The 20,875-nt window shown below is 38.2% G+C and overlaps 1 protein-coding gene across 4 annotated transcripts in view; it reads left to right on the top strand.

Moving 5' to 3' along the window:
• abr (ABR activator of RhoGEF and GTPase) overlaps window positions 1-20,875 on the top strand; it is a 372,538-nt gene that overhangs the window by 235,459 nt on the left and 116,204 nt on the right. For all 4 annotated transcript variants that reach the window (XM_067405883.1, XM_067405885.1, XM_067405884.1 and 1 more), the window contains 2 exons: window positions 651-755; window positions 13,354-13,428. In XM_067405883.1, coding sequence (XP_067261984.1) covers window positions 651-755; window positions 13,354-13,428 — 180 coding nt within the window. The remainder of the gene's footprint in view (window positions 1-650; window positions 756-13,353; window positions 13,429-20,875) is intronic.

Below are 20,875 nucleotides of genomic sequence, written 5' to 3'. Positions count from 1 at the left end.
TCAGACCAAAGTGCTTTCTAAGGTATGAAAGATTGGTTTAGACATCACCAGAGTTATTTTTGCAAGCTTCTGAATCAAAATCGAATCCATTTGTGAAATTTGTGTCAATGCCAGCCCTAGTGTAATTTTTTTTTTTTTTTTTTTTTTTACTTGAAGCAAATGTTGTTTTTTCCATTTATTTTCTTGTGAGAGTGCAGCAGAATGCTTAGTTTATATGTTAAAATCACAAAAAAATTATCCTGGGGGAAAATGACCCCAGAACCCCCTACTACTATTTACTTTGTAAACATGTCACTTTTTCACCACTTTGGAGTTTGCAGGTATTTATGTTATGTGCTTTTTTTTACCTTTTTATATTATTATTTAAATTTTATTTTATTTTTTTTATTTCTGTTTTAATTTTAGTTCAGTTTTTCATTTATTTCCAGTTAGTAATTTTAGTGAATCAACTTGAACTTATTTCAGATATTTGCCAAGGCAACATTTAGAATTTTCGTTTAGTGTAGGTTTTTCATCTAATACTTTAAAAAAAAAAAAAAAAAAAATTGGCTTTATTTCTATGAACAAAAATGTTTTAATAGTTTTAGTTACAGTTAGCAATAATAAAACTGATGTGTAGCGCTCAGTGTGTGTGTGTGTGTGTGTTTCAGACCTGCAGCCATGTGTGTTGAGTTCAGTAGAACTGCAAGTGTTAACCGGCTCCTGCTTCAAACTCAGAACTGTCCACAACATTCCTGTCACCAGCAACAAAGATGGTAAGAGACACACATTTTCACATTTATCTCTCTGCTCTCTGATACAGTGTTTTGCTTCAGTTATATATAGAGGGGTCAAATGCAAATGCTGTCTGAATATGTCAGTGATATCAATTTCAGTTGATATCAGATGTCCAGAAATACATGTAATTGTATTAGTTTTTCATATATCTCATTTGTCTGAGATATTTATCCTCTATTCCAGTGTTTCTTTCCCTTCTGTTTCCAGTTAGATGTCTTCAGCTCCTCATCACAGTAGTTTTTATATATATTCACTACCCCTGTTTCTTCATTCCTCTCTTTCTCTTTCCTCATCACAATAGTTTTTATTTATATTCACTACCTCTGTTTCTTCATTCCTCTCTTTCTCTTTCCATCCCAGTGAAGTCCAAATGGGTTCATTTAGCAATGAAATGCATTAATCCTCTTCTAAAACCTGCTTATCCCATGATAAAATCACTGTAACACAACCCCAAGTCAAATTTATTTATATAGCTCTTTTCAGAATACACATTGTTTCAGAGAATCTTAAAGGTGCCCTAGATTCAAAAATTGAATTTACCCCGGCATAGCTGAATAACAAGAGCTCAGTACATGGAAATGACATACAGTGAGTCTCAAACGCCATTGTTTCCTTCTTCTTATATAAATATCATTTGTTTAAAAGACCTCTGAAGAACAGGCGAATCTCAAAATAACACCAACTGTTACATAATATATGTAATATTTGCATATGCCAGCCCATGTTCCCAACATTATGAAAGGCATTAGACAAGGGCAGCCAGTATAAATGTCTGGATCTGTGCACAGCTGAATCATCAGACTAGGTAAGCAAGCAAGGAGAATAGCGAAAAATGGCAGATGGAGCAATAATAACTGACATGATCCATGATAACATGATATTTTTAGTGATTTTGTAAACTGTCTTTCTAAATGTTTCGTTAGCATGTTGCCAATGTACTGTTAAATGTGGTTAAAATTACCATCGTTTATTACTGTATTCACGGAGACAAGACTGTCGTTATTTACATTTTTTAAACACAGTCTGTATAATTCATAAACACAACTTCATTCTTTATAAATCTCTCCAACAGTGTAACATTAGCTGTTAGTCATGGAGCACAATCAAACTCATGCAGAATCAAATGTAAACGTCCAAATACTCTACTTACGCGATTAGACATGTTGCATGACGAACACTTTGTAAAGATCCATTTTGAGGGTTATATTAGCTGTGTGAACTTTGTTTATAGCTGTTTAAGGCATGCACGAGCTCTGGGGGCAGGGAGCACGAGATTTAAAGGGGCCACGCTGCATAAATCGGCGCGTTTATAATGATGCCCCAAAATAGGCAGTTAAAAAAATTAATAAAAAAAAAACTATGGGGTATTTTGAGCTGAATCTTCACAGACACCTTCAGGGGACACCTAAGACTTATATTTCATCTTTTGAAAACATGTTCTTGGGCACCTTTAATAGAAAATCATGTTGTTATTGTTAATAATATATTAATATCAGGCAGCTGAGATTTGCTCAGTGAACTCTTTGTATGCGAATAAAGTTGGAAATTTAAGGACTGTGCAAAAGTCTTAGGCTTAAGTATAAGTATAAATGTTTTAATGACCATCCATATTTATTTTCTCTTTATTAAAGGGGCTCTATGTAGGAATGACACCCAGTGTTCAAAATAGGTACTGCAGTCCAAATTAAAAATGCTGTTTGGCCCGCCCCCTCATTCAAAGACGCGGGTTGCCAGCAACAATGGTTAGCGCAACTGACAATGAAAGCTGAGGAGACTTAAACATTTTAAGCTGATGAGTTGATTTATTGTTTTAATATGCTGTTGTTCATAGAGATATTTAGATGGATGCAGAGGCTTTTTAGGTCAAGTAGATACACTTTGTTTTCCGCCAACTGGCAACCTGCGATGTCGAAATACTATTAGAGAAACTAGTAGGTGAACTTAGCATGTTTCCTAAATATCTGCAAACATATTGGGGTATTTTTATGCCTTATAAAAGTAAAAATCTTACATAGAGCCCCTTTAAGATACAAACAGGAAATATGTACCAAAAAAAAAAAAATCAGAAAAAAAAATGGCTTCTTTAAAAGGTACATAACACACACAATTTCTGTCAATCTCATGTTAATCTTGAGTACCTATAGAGTAGTATAGCATCCTTCATATTTCCTAAGAGTCTTTAGTTTTATCATATTTATAAAAGACAGATACGCTGAACCGAGTCTTTCCGAAAACAGCCGAGCACCTGGAGGTGTGCCTTGGGCGAAGCTAAAGAGTCACAAGCACACACAGCTTTTGCGTAGCAATCGTCTGCAAGCTATCGATGGTCAGCTAAACAAATGTGTTTAAACACATACACCATCACATCCCTGGATAACTTTTGATTCACTATACGTTTGTGTTGTTTACATTATATGCACTTACGTGCCGATTGCCAACAAAACAGACATTTGATGCAGTTTTACTTACTACCTGCGGTTCCGACTCATGACCGGGATCTTTTATCGCTGGGACTGCTCCGTAAATCCAGCGTCGAACTGGCCCTTGTTTATAAAACCATAAGCGCTGATCCTGAGGAAAAACACAAGATATTCTCCATTCATTTTAACCAATAAAAAATTGATTGCAACTTTCAATAGTTAATTTAAGGTGGTTTCTATGATTATTTTAATGACAAATGTCAAGAGCGCATCAATGTAATGCGTGAGCAGAAATCTCTTAGCTCCACTGTTCACTTAACGCTGGTTTCTTTGGGAAGCAAAGTTATCTTTCCCTCACAACTAAAAACACACTTCTTTAGTGACATAGTTGATTTCGTGGTCTAAAAACAAAGTGACAAATCTTTCTTGAGCAAGATCTGTGCAGCGCTGACGACAATTTGCATAACCTGAGCGAAGTACGTTGATGGGCGTGCTCTTGCTCTCTTGCTCTGGTTGATGTCCGCGCGCTCTTCCCCAAGAAGTGCCCATACAAGGAATTCCGCCCTTTATTACATAATACAGGGCCATACTCGAAAAAGCTTTTCAAAACATGTATGAACTCTGAAGGAATGTATTTGGCACAGAAATACTGTCCAGCTCGTGTTTTGAGACTTTGGCCATCAGTATTAAGTGTGACCACCTGGACTTCTTCCAGTTTCTCAAAGAAGAAACTCTGAGAAAGTTCTCATCAGATTTTGAAAGTTTTCTTGGCCTTCAAGTCCTTTTCTTTTCCATTTAGGTTTAAGAGTGCCAGGTTCCTGCAAGTGTAAGGGAAGGTCACTTAGACTTGCCACATTAGCCTATAGGTGTTTTTTTCTTTATTCTTTTTTTCCCTGTATACACATTTCCTGTATTTTCTGGTTATATTCTAATAAAGAGACTGAGAAAAATTATATATGGTCATTATATTATTGCTAAAACAATATCTAATGGTGGCCTAAGACCTTTGCACAGTACTGTATATATCCAACGTTATATATAGAGTTGTATTATAATACAGTTTACATTTTTTTGTGACGATATAAACAATCATTCACCCATGATTTTATATATATTGCTTAATGTGAATATAGTATATGTATGCAAGTAAAGTAGGATGTATTATATATCCAGCTTTTAATATATTGCATTTCGATAATATAGTTTACCTTTTTTCGGTAACACTTTACAATTAGGTTGTATTAGTTAACATTAGTTAATGTATTAGTTAATGTTTGTTAATGTTAACTCACGCACATATAAATAAATCTATTCATGTTAACAGCACAAGTAGTTAACATTTGACACACTAAGGGTGAACATTTCTAACTCACCATTTTACCCTAAAGGTAAAATGCCATTGTGTATCTTATCAGCATTATTTATTAATAAGGCATTGATTTGGGCTGTAAAGATAATTCATTTATTATTGGAATTTGTGTGAACCTTATTGTAAAGTGTACACTATTTCAACATTAACTGATGTGTCAATAACATTTGTAGACCCTTTATTAACATGACTTACCATTAACAAAGCATTCATTAATGGAATTTGTTAACCTTATTGTAAAGTGTACACTATTTCAACATATCACTGATGTGTTACTAACATTTGTATACCCTTTATTAACATGACTTACCATTAAGAAAACCTCATGTCTACCTCATGTCTCAAAGCACATAATATTACATTAATAATGAATGTAAACAACTTTCAGAGCTTTTACTTGTACCACCTTACTGCTGCAGATTAATTTCTGCATTGATAGTGTTGACATAGAAACGCATAAATCCGAGTCTGAGGATGTAAACAGCTCCGTGTAGAACGTTAGGGATTGCCATCTCATAATTACGGTTATGACATGGTGTGAATGCAGCATAAGCTTATTGTTTTGGTTCAGAAGGAACTGCAAAAGATGACTGCTCTTTGTTTACTGCACCCGTTGATTGTGTCTACAACACACTAATGACATGTGATGTCTGCGCGAGCAGGGTGAACAGAGATATGGAAATACGTATGTTGACAGACAGATAGGACATCATATCATTGCATTCGGATCAAATGCAGTGATTGGACAAACATTTTTTGGTCCTGAGATTTCCACAGAAGAGATATGTACATGTTTTAATATTTAAACAACAATCAATAATAGAAGATATCAGGATGAGAAGAGTTTCAACCAGTATAACAAAAGTGTTTATAAAACAATTGCCTACCCAACCTTTCAGCTATAAAAGTTTATCTTGACAAATTTTCCTTTTATTGTCTTGAACTTTTGAATTTCTTCAAATTTCAGTTAATTTTTTTATTTAATTTCATTAAATAATTTAATAAAAATATTAGGGCTGCACAATATATCGAAATTATTGAAATATCGCACATGTACATATTGCAATGACTTACAATACTGCAAAATTTTAATACTCCAAAAGATTACAAAAAGTCCAAGTTTTAGGTCAATGCAGATAGTAGACTGGACACTTGACTGTTACATACATGTGACATGCTTATTGTTTTTAAATGCAATAAACGAAGTACTCACGTGCAAAAAAGGCCGCCTCTCAGACAGCGCGTGATCCCAAATTCAGTTCAGCCCATCTTGGTGTGTATTGTCATAAACACAGTCAGTTATGATTAATTGGACTAAATAGTTAAATGTGTGCGTGTAACAGTATATTCGATCTGTGCAGCTCTTAAAGTGACAGCAGCCTAAAAAACCTGCTTCCGACTGTGTGCTTAATGTTAATCAAACAACAAAAAACAAAGAGAAAATCACTCACTGCACATGACTGAATAACTTTTGTAGCTTTAATAAGAACCAGTATATATATATGTTTTATTTGTATATTTTTTTATTCAATTGCTGTCGTTAAATAAACCCTAATGTAGGCCTACCTGAAACCCTAAACCCCCAAATATCTCTAAAAATATAATGTAATCATGGATCATGTCAGTTATTATCACTCTATCTGCCATTTTTCACTATTGTTCTTGCTTGCTTACCTAGTCTGATGATTCAGCTGTGCACAGATCCATACGTTAATACTGGCTGCCCTTGTGTAATGCCTTGAACATGAGCTGACATATACAAATATTGGGGTACATATTATGTTGAGATTCGCCTGTTCTTCGGAGGTCTTTTAAACAAATGAGATTTACACAAGAAGGAGGAAACAATGGTGTTTGAGACTCACTTTGTCATTTCCATGTACTGAACTCTTGTTATTCAACTATGCCAAGGTAAATAAAATTTTTGATTTTAGGGCACCTTTAAAGGATTAGTTCACCCAAAAATGAAAATTCTGTCATTTATTACTTACCCTCATGCTGTTCCACGCCTATAAGAACTTCGTTAATCTTCAGAACACAAATTAAGATGTTGTAGTTGAAATCCGATGGCTCTGTGAGGCCCATAAACTCTGAGAGGCCCTCTCAAGATCCATAAAGGTACTAAAAACATATTTAAATCAGTTCATGTGAGTACCGTGGTTCAAAATTAATATTATAAAGCAACGAGAATATTTTTGGAGCGCCAAAAAAAACCTAAATAACGACTTATTTAGTGATGGCCGATTTCAAAACACTGCTTTATGAAGCATCAGAGCACAAATTAATCAGTGTGACAAATCATGATTCAGATCTCGTGTCAAACCGCAAACGGCTGAAATCACGTGACTTTGGTGCTCCGAACAGCAGATTCGATACACTGATTCATTTGTGCTCCGATGCAGTGTTTTGAAATCGGCCATCACTAAATAAGTCGTTAAAATATTCTCGTCACGTTATAATATTGAGCCACTGTACTCACATGAACCGATTTAAATATGTTTTTACCTTTATGGATCTTGAGAGAGGAAGTGTCATTGCTTCCTATGGAGGCCTCACGGAGCCATCGGATTTCAACTAAAATATCTTAATTTGTGTTCCGAAGATTAACGAAGGTCTTACGGGTGTGGAACGGCATGAGGGTAGGTAATAAATGACAGAATTTTCATTTTTGGGTGAACTAACCCTTTAACTTGGCTGTGTAAAGATGCCTAAAGAAACATTGATCAACACTCGTAGAACAGATTAAATATGGTAAATGGAAGTTCAAACATTCTTGCTTAACATGCAAGAACAAAACTCAGTGGTTCCTAATCCTAACTGTCTTTAACATGCTGGAAGGTTGAATCATCATTGATTGTATCTGTGTTTAATCAAACTGCTTATGGACTGAATAATGAGATGGCATTTGATTCTTTCTTTTGGACTAGAAGATTATGATAACATGTCCACATACACCATCAGGTCCATGATTTTTTTCTCTCTCATGTGTTGTTCTGATCAGGTGGTGTAGGTTCAAAGAGCTTCTTTGTTCACTTCCTGCTAAATAAACATAGAGAAAGAGAGACTGCAACTTGAGCACTGCCACCCACTGTTTCTAATATTAATACAATAGGCCACTCTGTGTGCGTGAGGGTCGGTCAAGGCCACCCTGAAGTGATGACTGGTTCTGTGGGCCTGAAGACCCTTCACATATAGCAGGTTTCCTCTCAGGACGAGAGCCTTTAAGTCCATATGAATCCTCACATTCTCTGGGGCTTACCATAAATATTGTTTTCATTAATCATGTTTTTTTAACCCATTTCACATGTTAAACTCTTTTGGCATGGATATCCAAACTCATGGTTTTAGTTAAGGTAGCTGTAGACTTTCAGTTATGTGACACTTTTCATTTGCTCTGACATCTGCATTCTTTCTACCAGCACTAATTTACAGAGTTCTTCATCAGTGTATCATAAACACTTGGTCTTGCAACTGGTGGATGACATCACATGTATACTTGGAGTCAATCATATTTCTAGTCAATCTGACTTTACATTACTGACGACTGATTGGCTTTTTCAGTACTGAAAGCAATGCTAGTCAGATAGCCTGATATTTACTATCACCAGTCCAGCACAGAAATGGGCCACACAGACAGGATATATTAGAATAGAACTGTTCAAATTACAACAAACATAAACTCACTCACCAGCTGCTCACATTCTTACTGATGAGCACAGTGGTTTGGAATACACCAGGTGTCTTCTTTCCCTTTGAGAACTGTTATTCCATTCACATACTCTTCAAGGATCTTTGGACCTAAGCTGCGTTTAACTGCACTTTTAGACATACACTTTGTGACTTTCCTAAGCACTTCCCTTCAAAAGATTCCTTGCCACCATTTTGAAGTGTTTTCAACTTCAAGTGAGTGAGGGAAGTTTATTTGGACAGACCCTTGACCCCTCAATTTTGACCAAGGGAACGAATCTACTCTAGGCAGATCCATAGACCACAATGCAACAAAATGCGCTTAATTTACCCCCACACTACACTAGTGTATAATATTGGAGTTAATTTGACATTTAAATGTATAATACTTGTAGCTACCTTAAACTTACTGTTATAGTTTATTGTATTATCACTTTCGTTTGTGTCATTTTTAATATTTTCTCCAACAGCTCAAGCATACACACAGGCCTATAGAATGGCACATATAAAAATTTATTAAAATAAATAAATATATCAGCTCCATTGTGTTTTCCGAGTGACCAAGGACTTAGTGTAACGTAGGCGGGACTCAGAGTAAGATCCACATGCAAAGCTTTATTAAATGTTGAGCGTGGTCGTACAGGCATGGTCAAACGGGGCGAACAGGAACATCAGAGTGATGTGTATAAGAGTCTTTTATAGTCCTGGTAATGAGCTGCAGCTGGGTGTGGTGATTAGTGATTAGTGTTAAGTGTGTGCAGGTGAGTGGCAGAGAGGATGATGGGAGATGTAGTCCGGGAACTGACAGGAACAGACGGTGATCATGACATAACGCCCCCCTCCCGGAAGGCGCGTCCTCGCGGCGTAAAAGGAACAGCTAGGGAGGGAGGGTGGGTGCATTGGAGACCTGCATGCAGACAGGAACGGGGTCCCCAATGCAGGTCCAGGAGCCTCGGGCAGCCACGGCGGGTCAGGAGGCTCAGGCGGCCACGGCAGGTCAGGTGGCTCGGGCGGCTACGGCGGGTCAGGTGGCTCGGGCAGCCACGGCAGGTCAAGAGCCTCGGGCGGCCACGGCTGGTCAGGAGCCAAGGGCGGCCACAGCGGGTCAGGAGCCAAGGGCGGCCACGGCGGGTCAGGAGGCTTGGGCAGCCACCGCGGGACAGAGTCCAAAGATGTCCATGGTGGGTCAGAGTCCATTAGTGACCACAACAAGTTGCAAACCAAAGGTGGCCGGGCATGGTCCCCACCCACAAGCTCCCCACCCTTGGGTATACTGCCCCCCCCAAAAAGTTCTTGGGGATTTCAGCAGGGTCCTTAGTGGGTTCGTGGACAGAAGGCCTGGGTGGCGCCAGCAGGGCAAAACGCTTGGGCGGCGGCAGGGCAGGCGGCAGGGCTGGCCAAGGGTGCTCAGTGGCCATATCAAGGAAACAGACGAGCTTGAGTGCGTTGAAACAGACGAGCTTGAGTGCGTTGAAACAGACGAGCTTGAGTGCGTTGAAACAGACGAGCTTGAGTGCGTTGAAACAGACGAGCTTGAGTGCGTTGAAACAGACGAGCTTGAGTGCGTTGAAACAGACGAGCTTGAGTGCGACGCGGCCGGCGGGCTTGAGAGCAAAGCGGCTGGTGTATGCTTGGGAATACCAGCCGCTCGTGCTGAAATCAGTGGAGGATCGTTCACACTGAACAACAATCCTCTCCGCTCTCGGACAGGACCAGCGACGTGACGTGACTCTGGGCGATCAGCGGAGACGTGACGTGACTCTGGGCGATCAGCGGAGACGTTACGTGACTCTGGGCGATCAGCGGAGACGTGACGTGACTCTGGGCGATCAGCGGAGACGTGACGTGACTCTGGGCGATCAGCGGAGACGTGATGTGAAGTCGTAGTGCCCGCCATTTTGTGAGTGTTCTCTGATGCTGAAGCGGCGGCCATTACGTGGTTTACTACGGTGTCGCATTTCCCCGCGACACCCACAGTAAAACGTGAACCAACGGTAAGCAGGGCAAAGTCCAAGAATTCCATAAATGTCCCTCGGGGACCATTGGCGATTAAATAACCCTTAAGAGGTTCATTTAGTCCATAAGCAAAAAAGTCAATGAGGGCACAGTCCGGTAAATCAGAAAAATGGGCAATGTCCAGGAATTTCTGGATATGAACCTCCAGGGTGCAGTTGACCAGATGTGTTGCAGGATCCATGCTGGGACTAGGACGCCCAACAAAGCTGCTGGATCTTGGTGTGGCTAGGTCTTCTGCAACGTAGGCGGGACTCAGAGTAAGATCCACATGCAAAGCTTTATTAAATGTTGAGCGTGGTCGTACAGGCATGGTCAAAAGGGGCGAACAGGAACATCAGAGACAGGCAGAATCGTAGTCAGGAAACAGGCAGTGGTCAAAAGGCAGGCAGCTAACAATCACAGAACTGTAGAACCAGACAGGGATCAGCAACAGGAACCAGAACAGACAGGGAAACAGAATAATAACGCTTGGAAATGTCACACAGGGAAAACAAGACCTAGCAGTGAGGTGATGTGTGTAAGAGTCTTTTATAGTCCTGGTAATGAGCTGCAGCTGGGTGTGGTGATTAGTGATTAGTGTTAAGTGTGTGCAGGTGAGTGGCAGAGAGGATGATGGGAGATGTAGTCCGGGAACTGACAGGAACAGATGGTGATCATGACACTTAGGGTGTTCCATTTAAGATCAACATCATATTTGTTCAGTCTAATCTAAAGGCCTTTGCAACGTTAAATTGTGAAGATCTTGAGTTTTCGTCTGTGGTGGCCTGATGAAGTTCGGAAGTTGTTGTAACTCAGGCATACAATGTCCGATCTGCCCCAAACTGACCACACCAAATCAACAGCGTCACCTATTTGTCAAAAGTAATAAGCAATTAAATCATATTGCTAGTGATTTGTCTTTATGATGAGCTGTTGTGACTAAAATTATTTAAAAATATCTTTAATTACTCATGGTTGCAGTTGCTTTGATGCAATGTTCTCTCTAAGCTGCGCGCGTGCGCGACCATGCACTTCTGAAGCCGCGGCCGTGCAGAAAAAATAATTGCCGCGCAGAGAACAGACATGAAAATCATGTGTGGGGAAATCCATTTGACTGTAGTAGTTTAAATGAGAAACAATTACAGTGCTCTGGACAACCGCTATAGAGTTATTGTCGCTATAGAGTTAGGACCGTACATTTTGAGGTTGAAATCGGCTTGTTTTTCGGAGATTCTAGCACGCAGTAGGGGCGTGTTATTGTCTGTGTGTATTTCCATACTGGGAAGCGTGGCTATTTATTATGCAGTGCCCTGGCCGGCTCTAGCTGATATCAAAATTCAATGAAGAACCGTGGCCGTTACACCGAAAATGTTTTGAAGTACTTCTTCGACAAGCCGGATGCTTATGAACAAGCTCTCACTGATTCTGAAGACGATCTGAGCGACGGTGAAAGCGGCATAATAAGACATTACCTCTCTGGAGTCGGGTAACACGCCAGCGTTTTTTGCAGGATTTTTTTCACATTGCAGCAAAACAGACTTAAAATGCTCCGTCATTTTTTGTCATAGAGACATAAGTAATATATCAATTGAAACTATAGAATGTCTTCTTTTATTTGTGTTGATGCGTGATCTCTCGTCTCTCTCTGAACGTGGTCCAATCTGATACTTCTCAGAAAATGAACTGTAACTTAGTGAATACTAATCACAAAAAAATTATACTTATGTCTGAAAAAACGTTGAAATGTCAAGTTTTAAATCGTGTAAGTCAAAACGAAAACAAACCTTCTGTGTTAATGTAATCTGTATGGAAAGAGAGCCATGTCAAACGCCCGTGATTCAGCTCATTATCCGCTAATGCGGCCATGCCCACGGAGCCAGCGCTATTCAGATGCAAATTCAGTCAATAAATGCATTCATCATCTCAATCGTGTATTTATTGTCTTGAAAAGTTTTTTGAATAGCCATAGTTGGTGATCTCTGGCCTCTGTTAGTTCAGTTAGTATCCTTTATTATTAATAGTATGCGGTCCATGCAGCTTTACAGGGGGTATGGCTTATCTAAATGAGATGTAAATGAGCCCTATTGTCACTCCCAGCAGGTGAGAACTGCAACTTTAGAGGCGTTTTCCTCCCTATAGAGCTTTCTTGAGTGCCTACCTTCAAATGGCCACAACTTCTCCAAATATTATCAGATTTTCATGTGTTACACATTGTTGGAACGCTTGGAGACTACACTTTCAGAATCTGTGAATAACTCAAAATGCCCCAGAACCGACTTGTGTCCCTACTTTCCATGACTGGTCACATATACCTCTGTTTAAATAGATTTGTGTGTGTGGTGGTGCTGTGGATTTCAGGGATGTTTAAATAACTATAAAAGAGTTAACATTCACTTTTCTTAAAAATACTTAGCTATCAGAACTGTTTAAATGTTTCAGTTTGTTTTCATTTTATAATATATTAAAACAAATGGAAGCATTTAAACTGATATTTCCCCCCTTTTGGTCTGTGTATCCATGCCTCTGCTGAATTATTTTTATCCCCCCTCACGTGATGCTACTCCTCAAACCACCATATATAAAATATCAAAAATAAAAAAACTTTTTTTAAAAACATAAAGTAAAACGCTGCGTTTATATAGAACTGTCTCTTTACGACCACAACAAACAGGACACTTTTCAGATGCGCATCAACGTTAGGTGACGATGAGGGAGCTTCAATTGAACAACAGTGAACTGCCGTGAGATGAGATGTTGTCAGGCTATGTTAGTAAAACTCAGAAACATTTACACCACTGTCCAATCAGCCGTTATGCTGTGCTAGCGGCGCGCACTCAAGAATTGCATGTGCAAATGTGCCGGCGCACGCTGCATGATTATATGTTTTAGCAGCATGTGGTAGACTAGACACTTCCATATGTTTTATTTTATTTTATTTTTTTATCTGTTATCTGCCACTAATAGGCATTGGAATGGAGGATTGTGGGTAGATTAAAGAGGGAGATGCTGAAAGATGACTAAAGCATGGAGTTGGACACTTCATAAATTCACTCATTTCCCTATCTCTCAAACACACACTTACTAAGTGTTTCTTGTCTCTTCCAGATGAGGAATCTCCTGGTCTGTATGGCTTCCTGCATGTGATCGTCCATAAAGCCATGGGCTTGAAAGAATGTGCCAGTAAGTTAAAGTGTCTTGTCTATTTCACGTGCCTTTAGCAGACTGTTTTTTTCTATTGTGTTGTTTTGTAGAATATAGGGAAAAAAAACATTTATCCTCCATAATAAATAAAAAATGTCAATTTCAGTTTCTTTTTAAAAATATTATCATACCTTAGATGTTTTTTTCAAGTAAAATAGTTAATTCAGCTGTATAAATCAGCATTTCCCAATGTGTGGTATGTGACCCACTAAGTATTAAAGGGCGGATGCAGCCCACACTTTGCGAAATGTTGATCTATACAGTTGTATTGTTTTATTATGCAGAGAATAAGTAATTAGTTTGTATGCTGTGAAAAAGGAAGAAAGAGGAAGATTGTAACTGAGAAACTACACATTTTTTCAAGTGTTCAACTAAGATGAACTCTCTATCATTTAGCTGTAAACATTATTGTGTATAACTGTAGCCATTGTGCTCAGAGTAAGTACTGTGATTGTGTAAGTGACCGATTCATTGAACAAACCAAAATGAATGAAGCCAAAAGCCACCCTACAAACAAACTGTTTCTCCAGTATGGAGAATGTATTAAGATTTTCTATAATCCTAAAATACAGGATCACCTACAGGTACCAACACAGCATACTAGAAGTACCATATTCCACAGTTCTATAAAGTGCATCAGTCTGGTTCAGGAAGTAAAAATCACATGCCTTTTCTTCACAGGGAATTGATTTTTAATGATTACTTATAATTGATGGCAGGGTTGGGCAAAAATACATCAAAATGTATTTTAAAATAAAATACCAAATACCTTAATTTTAAGTGTATCAAAATAAACTACAAAATACAGCAGCCACACCATGTATCAAAATAAAATACTGTATTTTTGTATTTAAAAATACTAAAAAAATACTTTTACAAGGGAGCATGAAATTTCTTCGCAAACCTTGCATCAACTGGCCTATGCGATCTATCCATTCACCATTACACCGACTCAGTTGATTAAGTAAACAATGTTTAATAGTAGAAGCTTTTCTCTGTCTGAGTCATGCAATAAATCTGACTGTAGGATTTTTAGATTAAAATATCCAAAAACTACTAGAACGATGTATATGTTTTGTTGACTTGTGTACTTACATTATCCCAAATGTTTCTAATAATGTTTAAATCCAGAAAAAAAGCAATTTTACCGAGGACTCAGACCATGTCCGTGCGTCACCTATCAATGACATCCATACCCTTGATTTCCGGTTTTATTTTATTTTTCCCGAAACCATGGAAACATCAAAGACACTTTAATATCTTATGTGTTTTATTAGACAGGGGGCAACTGTTGGGATACATTCATCAAAAGACAACAAATCATTGTTATATAGCTCAACATGTCTTATTGTTTAAATCTTGTTTTCTTGATTTACAGCGAGTACCATGTTTTACCATGCCTAATATGGATCTAGCTTACTGCAGTGTGCAACAAGTGTCTCATAGCAGCTGCCGAGCGAACGCACAGAGTAGCACTATAACAACTTTCAACACTTAAATGTATCTAATATAGGGCTGGGCGATAAAACGATAACGATATGTATCGCGATAGACACGTGATCGATATCAATAAAAAATGTGTTCGATAAAACGTTCAATATTTTTTATTCTTCATTGGAAGAAAACAGAGGTTGTGAAACAAGTTTGGTTGCATTAACAAAGGCACTCATTCTCTGGTAACCTAGCAACATTTTGGTTGCGCCATATCGTTGTCTCGAGCTGGTATGCGTCTGCTGGATTCCTCTTCAGTAACCGGTGACTGATAAGCAGAAAATTAGTGCAGCAGCGAGCGAGGAAATTGTAAATAAAAGAGGAAAAGTGTTTATTGTGACTTTAGACTAGGGTGACCACCTGACTATTGATCTGTTGCAGGACAGTAGATGTGATTTTGCAAGACACATGAGACAGATAAATTTACAACTATTACTCTATGTAAATATTGATTTACATTTGTTGGTAAACTTGGCATATGCGCCGATTAATGTTTCTGCTGGTGGGTGCCCACGCTATAATGTTGCGCTTATGGCAACATTAAATCCTGAAAAGAAGACAATTCTAGATTCACTGCTGCACATGCAGGAGGACAAAAGTTTGAGCGCGCAGATGTGATATCTGATGCTGTGTTCACACCAAACGCGAATAGAGCGTCTGGCGCGAATGATTTCAATGTTAAGTCAATGTAAAGACGCGTTTACGCGCGTCTGGAGGTCTCGCGGCGCGGAAGACGCGAATTCGCCTCATTCGCGCGTCTAGTTCGCGCGAATGACGCGAATTGAGCGTTTCGCGCGATACGCGCGTTACGCGCGAATGGTGCTTTTTGTGCATTTAGCGTTTGACGCTCTATTCGCGTTTGGTGTGAACGCAGCATGAGCGAGAGCGCGCGCGTCCAGTTTTGTGCAAGGGAATCTGCCTGTGAGCGGAGAGATTGCTCGCACAATTGATGCGCTCTCGACATTTTTCAATATAATAACGCCACAGAACCCGCATTAAATTAAATATTAACGTGAGAAGAAAATCGTGTCTGAATTTCGCAATTTTGTATTGGTTAAAACAAATGGATAATATCTCATTTTTCTGTAGGTGCTCGACCATTTCCGGGTGTGGCGCTTGATCGCCGCCGTTCGTTGGAAATATGTAACATCAGGATGGATGATTACATGCTTTAAATCATCGATTTGGGCAGCTTTGAGCAGCCCTTGAGGTTCTTATCCAGGACGGAAGATGAAATCCTTGCTGGTGTAGTTGTGTTTACCGACTTTGATGAGGCCTGCTCTTTGCGCTGTCCACTCAGATGTCATCAGCGGGAAAACCTCTCTCTATGATTGCGCTGGTTGGTGATTTTAACAGCTAGAATATGACGGCTGCACAAATTGATTTTTAAATGCTCACAGTTTTTATTATATTTCTTACTGTGGTATTGTAATTTCAGGGGGAAAAAAATTAGACATAAATGAAATGCGGGACACTACTTAAGTCTTGCGGGACAAAGCTCCTAATTTCGGGACTGTCCCGCAAAATGCGGGACGGGTGGTCACCCTACTTTAGACTTATGTTTACATTTTAACTATTTGAGTTTTCCATGGTTGTTGACATTTCTGTCTTAATAACTGAGGGGATTATGATCAGAGGAAGTTTAAGTTTAAAATAAAAATGTTTAAATGTAATATATTTTTCTCCTGGTCCTTATTTTAAATGGGTCATAAAAATATAAATAATTATCGATATTGACCGATATGAAGCACTGATATCATGATACAGTTTTCAGCCATATCGCCCAGCCCTAATCTAATATGATAAAACAGCGCTGCTTTACCCCACATGCACATGACCGGAAGAAGTGGAAGTGGCGACTGAGGCATAATAAAAGATCCGCTGCTGGCGAGACGTGTGTCGCGCTCATCTATTATTATCAGTCGCTCCAGCAGCCTTGTTACTGCTCTCACAGCATTCAGCCATGCTCCGCTTCATACAGTAACGTTAATAATTGCATCCATGAACATGATTTCTGCCTGAGTCCCATCCCGATTCTTTTCCACCAGCTGTAGACATGAAGACAACACATCCCATGATTCTGTGAAATCAAGGTGCATCAAGCTACACCTTTGTTTTGAATGAGGGACCTTTAGCGGCGAAAATGTACATATTGTGGCTTTAACAGTTCAAATATTCACATATCCCTGTGATCCCTGTGAAAGTTAGTTTAAAAGTAACCAACAGCAGTGGCGGCTCCTGCCAAATCTCTCAGGGGGGGCAAATGTTTGGATGATTGATAAGGATAAGGTCACCCATTCAATGGATAAATTAACAGCTAGTTAAGGATATAGAGGCAACTGAACTACTTTAGTATTAATGAAAAATAAACTTTCTATATGTATTAATTTAGCAGCAAGCCAAAATCCATTCAAAGACCAGCCAGGATGTGGATTTCCAAAAACTTTATACTCCAATTTCAGTTTAATAAGAAATAATTAAAACACATAACTCACTATTTACACTACTCGCCTATATTACATTGCTTACATCACATTACTCTTGCATTACACTGCTTACTTCACATTACTCTTAGATTACACTGCTTACATCACATTACTCTTACATTACACTGCTTACTTCACATTACTCTTAGATTACACTGCTTACATCACATTACTCTTACATTACACTGCTTACTTCACATTACTGTTACATTACACTGCTTACTTCACATTACTCTTAGATTACACTGCTTACTTCACATTACTCTTACATTACACTGCTTACTTCACATTACTCTTACATTACACTGCTTACTTCACATTACTCTTAGATTACACTGCTTACTTCACATTACTCTTAGATTACACTGCTTACTTCACATTACTCTTACATTACACTGCTTACTTCACATTACTCTTAGATTACACTGCTTACTTCACATTACTCTTACATTACACTGCTTACTTCACATTACTCTTCGATTACACTGCTTACTTCACATTACTCAGATTACACTGCTTACTTCACATTACTCTTAGATTACACTGCTTACTTCACATTACTCTTACATTACACTGCTTACATCACATTACTCTTAGATTACACTGCTTACATCACATTACTCACCTATATTACACTGCTTAAATCACATTACTCTTAGATTACACTGCTTACATCACATTACTCTTAGATTACACTGCTTACTTCACATTACTCAGATTACACTGCTTACTTCACATTACTCAGATTACACTGCTTACTTCACATTACTCTTACATTACACTGTTACATCACATTACTCTTACATTACACTGCTTACTTCACATTACTCTTAGATTACACTGCTTACATCACATTACTCACCTATATTACACTGCTTAAATCACATTACTCTTAGATTACACTGCTTACATCACATTACTCTTAGATTACACTGCTTACTTCACATTACTCAGATTACACTGCTTACTTCACATTACTCAGATTACACTGCTTACTTCACATTACTCTTACATTACACTGTTACATCACATTACTCTTACATTACACTGCTTACTTCACATTACTCTTAGATTACACTGCTTACATCACATTACTCACCTATATTACACTGCTTAAATCACATTACTCTTAGATTACACTGCTTACTTCACATTACTCTTACATTGCACTGCTTACATCACATTACTCACCTATATTACACTGCTTAAATCACATTACTCTTAGATTACACTGCTTACTTCACATTACTCTTACATTACACTGCTTACATCACATTACTCTTAGATTACACTGCTTACATCACATTACTCACCTATATTACACTGCTTAAATCACATTACTCTTAGATTACACTGCTTACTTCACATTACTCTTACATTGCACTGCTTACATCACATTACTCACCTATATTACACTGCTTAAATCACATTACTCTTAGATTACACTGCTTACTTCACATTACTCTTACATTACACTGCTTACATCACATTACTCTTAGATTACACTGCTTACATCACATTACTCTTACATTACACTGCTTACTTCACATTACTGTTACATTACACTGCTTACTTCACATTACTCTTAGATTACACTGCTTACTTCACATTACTCTTACATTACACTGCTTACTTCACATTACTCTTACATTACACTGCTTACTTCACATTACTCTTAGATTACACTGCTTACTTCACATTACTCTTACATTACACTGCTTACTTCACATTACTCTTACATTACACTGCTTACTTCACATTACTCTTACATTACACTGCTTACTTCACATTACTCTTAGATTACACTGCTTACTTCACATTACTCAGATTACACTGCTTACTTCACATTACTCTTAGATTACACTGCTTACTTCACATTACTCTTACATTACACTGCTTACATCACATTACTCTTACATTACACTGCTTACATCACATTACTCTTAGATTACACTGCTTACATCACATTTCTCACCTATATTACACTGCTTAAATCACATTACTCTTAGATTACACTGCTTGCTTCACATTACTCTTACATTACACTGCTTACATCACATTACTCTTAGATTACACTGCTTACATCACATTACTCTTAGATTACACTGCTTACTTCACATTACTCAGATTACACTGCTTACATCACACTACTCATCTATATTACTTACTCACCTATATTACACTGCTTACATCACACTACTCACCTATATTACACTGCTCACTTATATTGAAATTTTGCTCGCCTCTCTTTCAAAGCAGCAAATTGATCAATTACTTTCTCATTGAAACCAGGCATGTTCCTGACTAGTTCCCTCTCCATGGAAAGCATGGCCAGTGCATTCAGACGTTCCTGTCCCATTACATTTCGCAGGAATGTCTTGATTCTCTTTAAGGTTGAGAAACACCTCTCAGCTTCAGCAGTTGTCATGGAAGTGGTTATGAGGATGTTCAACAGAGCCACAGTCTCAGAAAAAGTATCCTGGAGGTTGTACTTCAGCAAAACCTGGTACAGTGCCAGTGCACCACAGCAGCCCTTGAATTCTGGACTCTCATAAATAAGAGACAGTTCGGTCTTCAGCTTCGCCTTATGCAACATGGGGTATGCCCAGACAGTGATGTTTAGAGCCTCAACAGGGAATGTATGGCAATGCTGTTGAAACATCTCTCCTTGTAGTAGCGTGGCACTCACAAGGTGGTCAGTGAAGGAAAACCTCTCTTTGGTGTGGACCAGGATTGTATCGCAGATCTGACAAAAATATTTTTATTTTAGTTATAAAATATTATAATATAAATATGGAGATATGAGGTTTCAGTGACAGTGTATCAGGCAGAAAATTCCATATTTTGTCTTTTTTTTTTTTTTTTTCATAAATCAATGCTATTGGTCACCCTTAATACCCATCAGTGGGTTTGAAAAGCATTAAAAGAGCTTGTGTTAAATCTCTTAACTCTTAACTCTTTTTTTTTTTTTTCCCCCGTTTCCAGAAAAGTAACAGTTTTGGACATACAAAGCTTTCCCTCTGACCGTGACGATGTGTGTGTCTGTTATTAGGTTTATTAACGTTTTACCAAGTTCAAATGGAGTTTTACCAGTGTTTTTGACCAGCAAATGTCTTTTGAATCCACTCAAATAGTTGTCCATTATTAAAGATTCCACTAGGTGGCGACAAATAATATAAATAATATAATAATATAATTATAATATAATATAATAGATTATTAGATTAATATTAGACTGTTTTGAGGTTTTTGAATGCTTGTTTCTTGCTTCATTTTATGTGTTTGGCTCATCTGTAATCATTTATCATAGAATTTGTGGTATTGTGGTCATCTTGAATATGACAGCAAGAGCAAACATGTGTTTTGCAGATGGATATGCAGGTGTTTGAATATCTTTTTATATTGGGATATACTTTCTCAGTCTCAGCTGCTGATTAAATCCTCCTTTC

Source organism: Chanodichthys erythropterus, chromosome 13 (assembly GCF_024489055.1).
Source record: "Chanodichthys erythropterus isolate Z2021 chromosome 13, ASM2448905v1, whole genome shotgun sequence".
In the NCBI taxonomy this organism is placed as follows: Eukaryota; Metazoa; Chordata; class Actinopteri; order Cypriniformes; family Xenocyprididae; genus Chanodichthys; species Chanodichthys erythropterus.
Note: the sequence above shows the minus strand (reverse complement) of the source record. Positions and strands in the feature narration are given on the sequence as shown.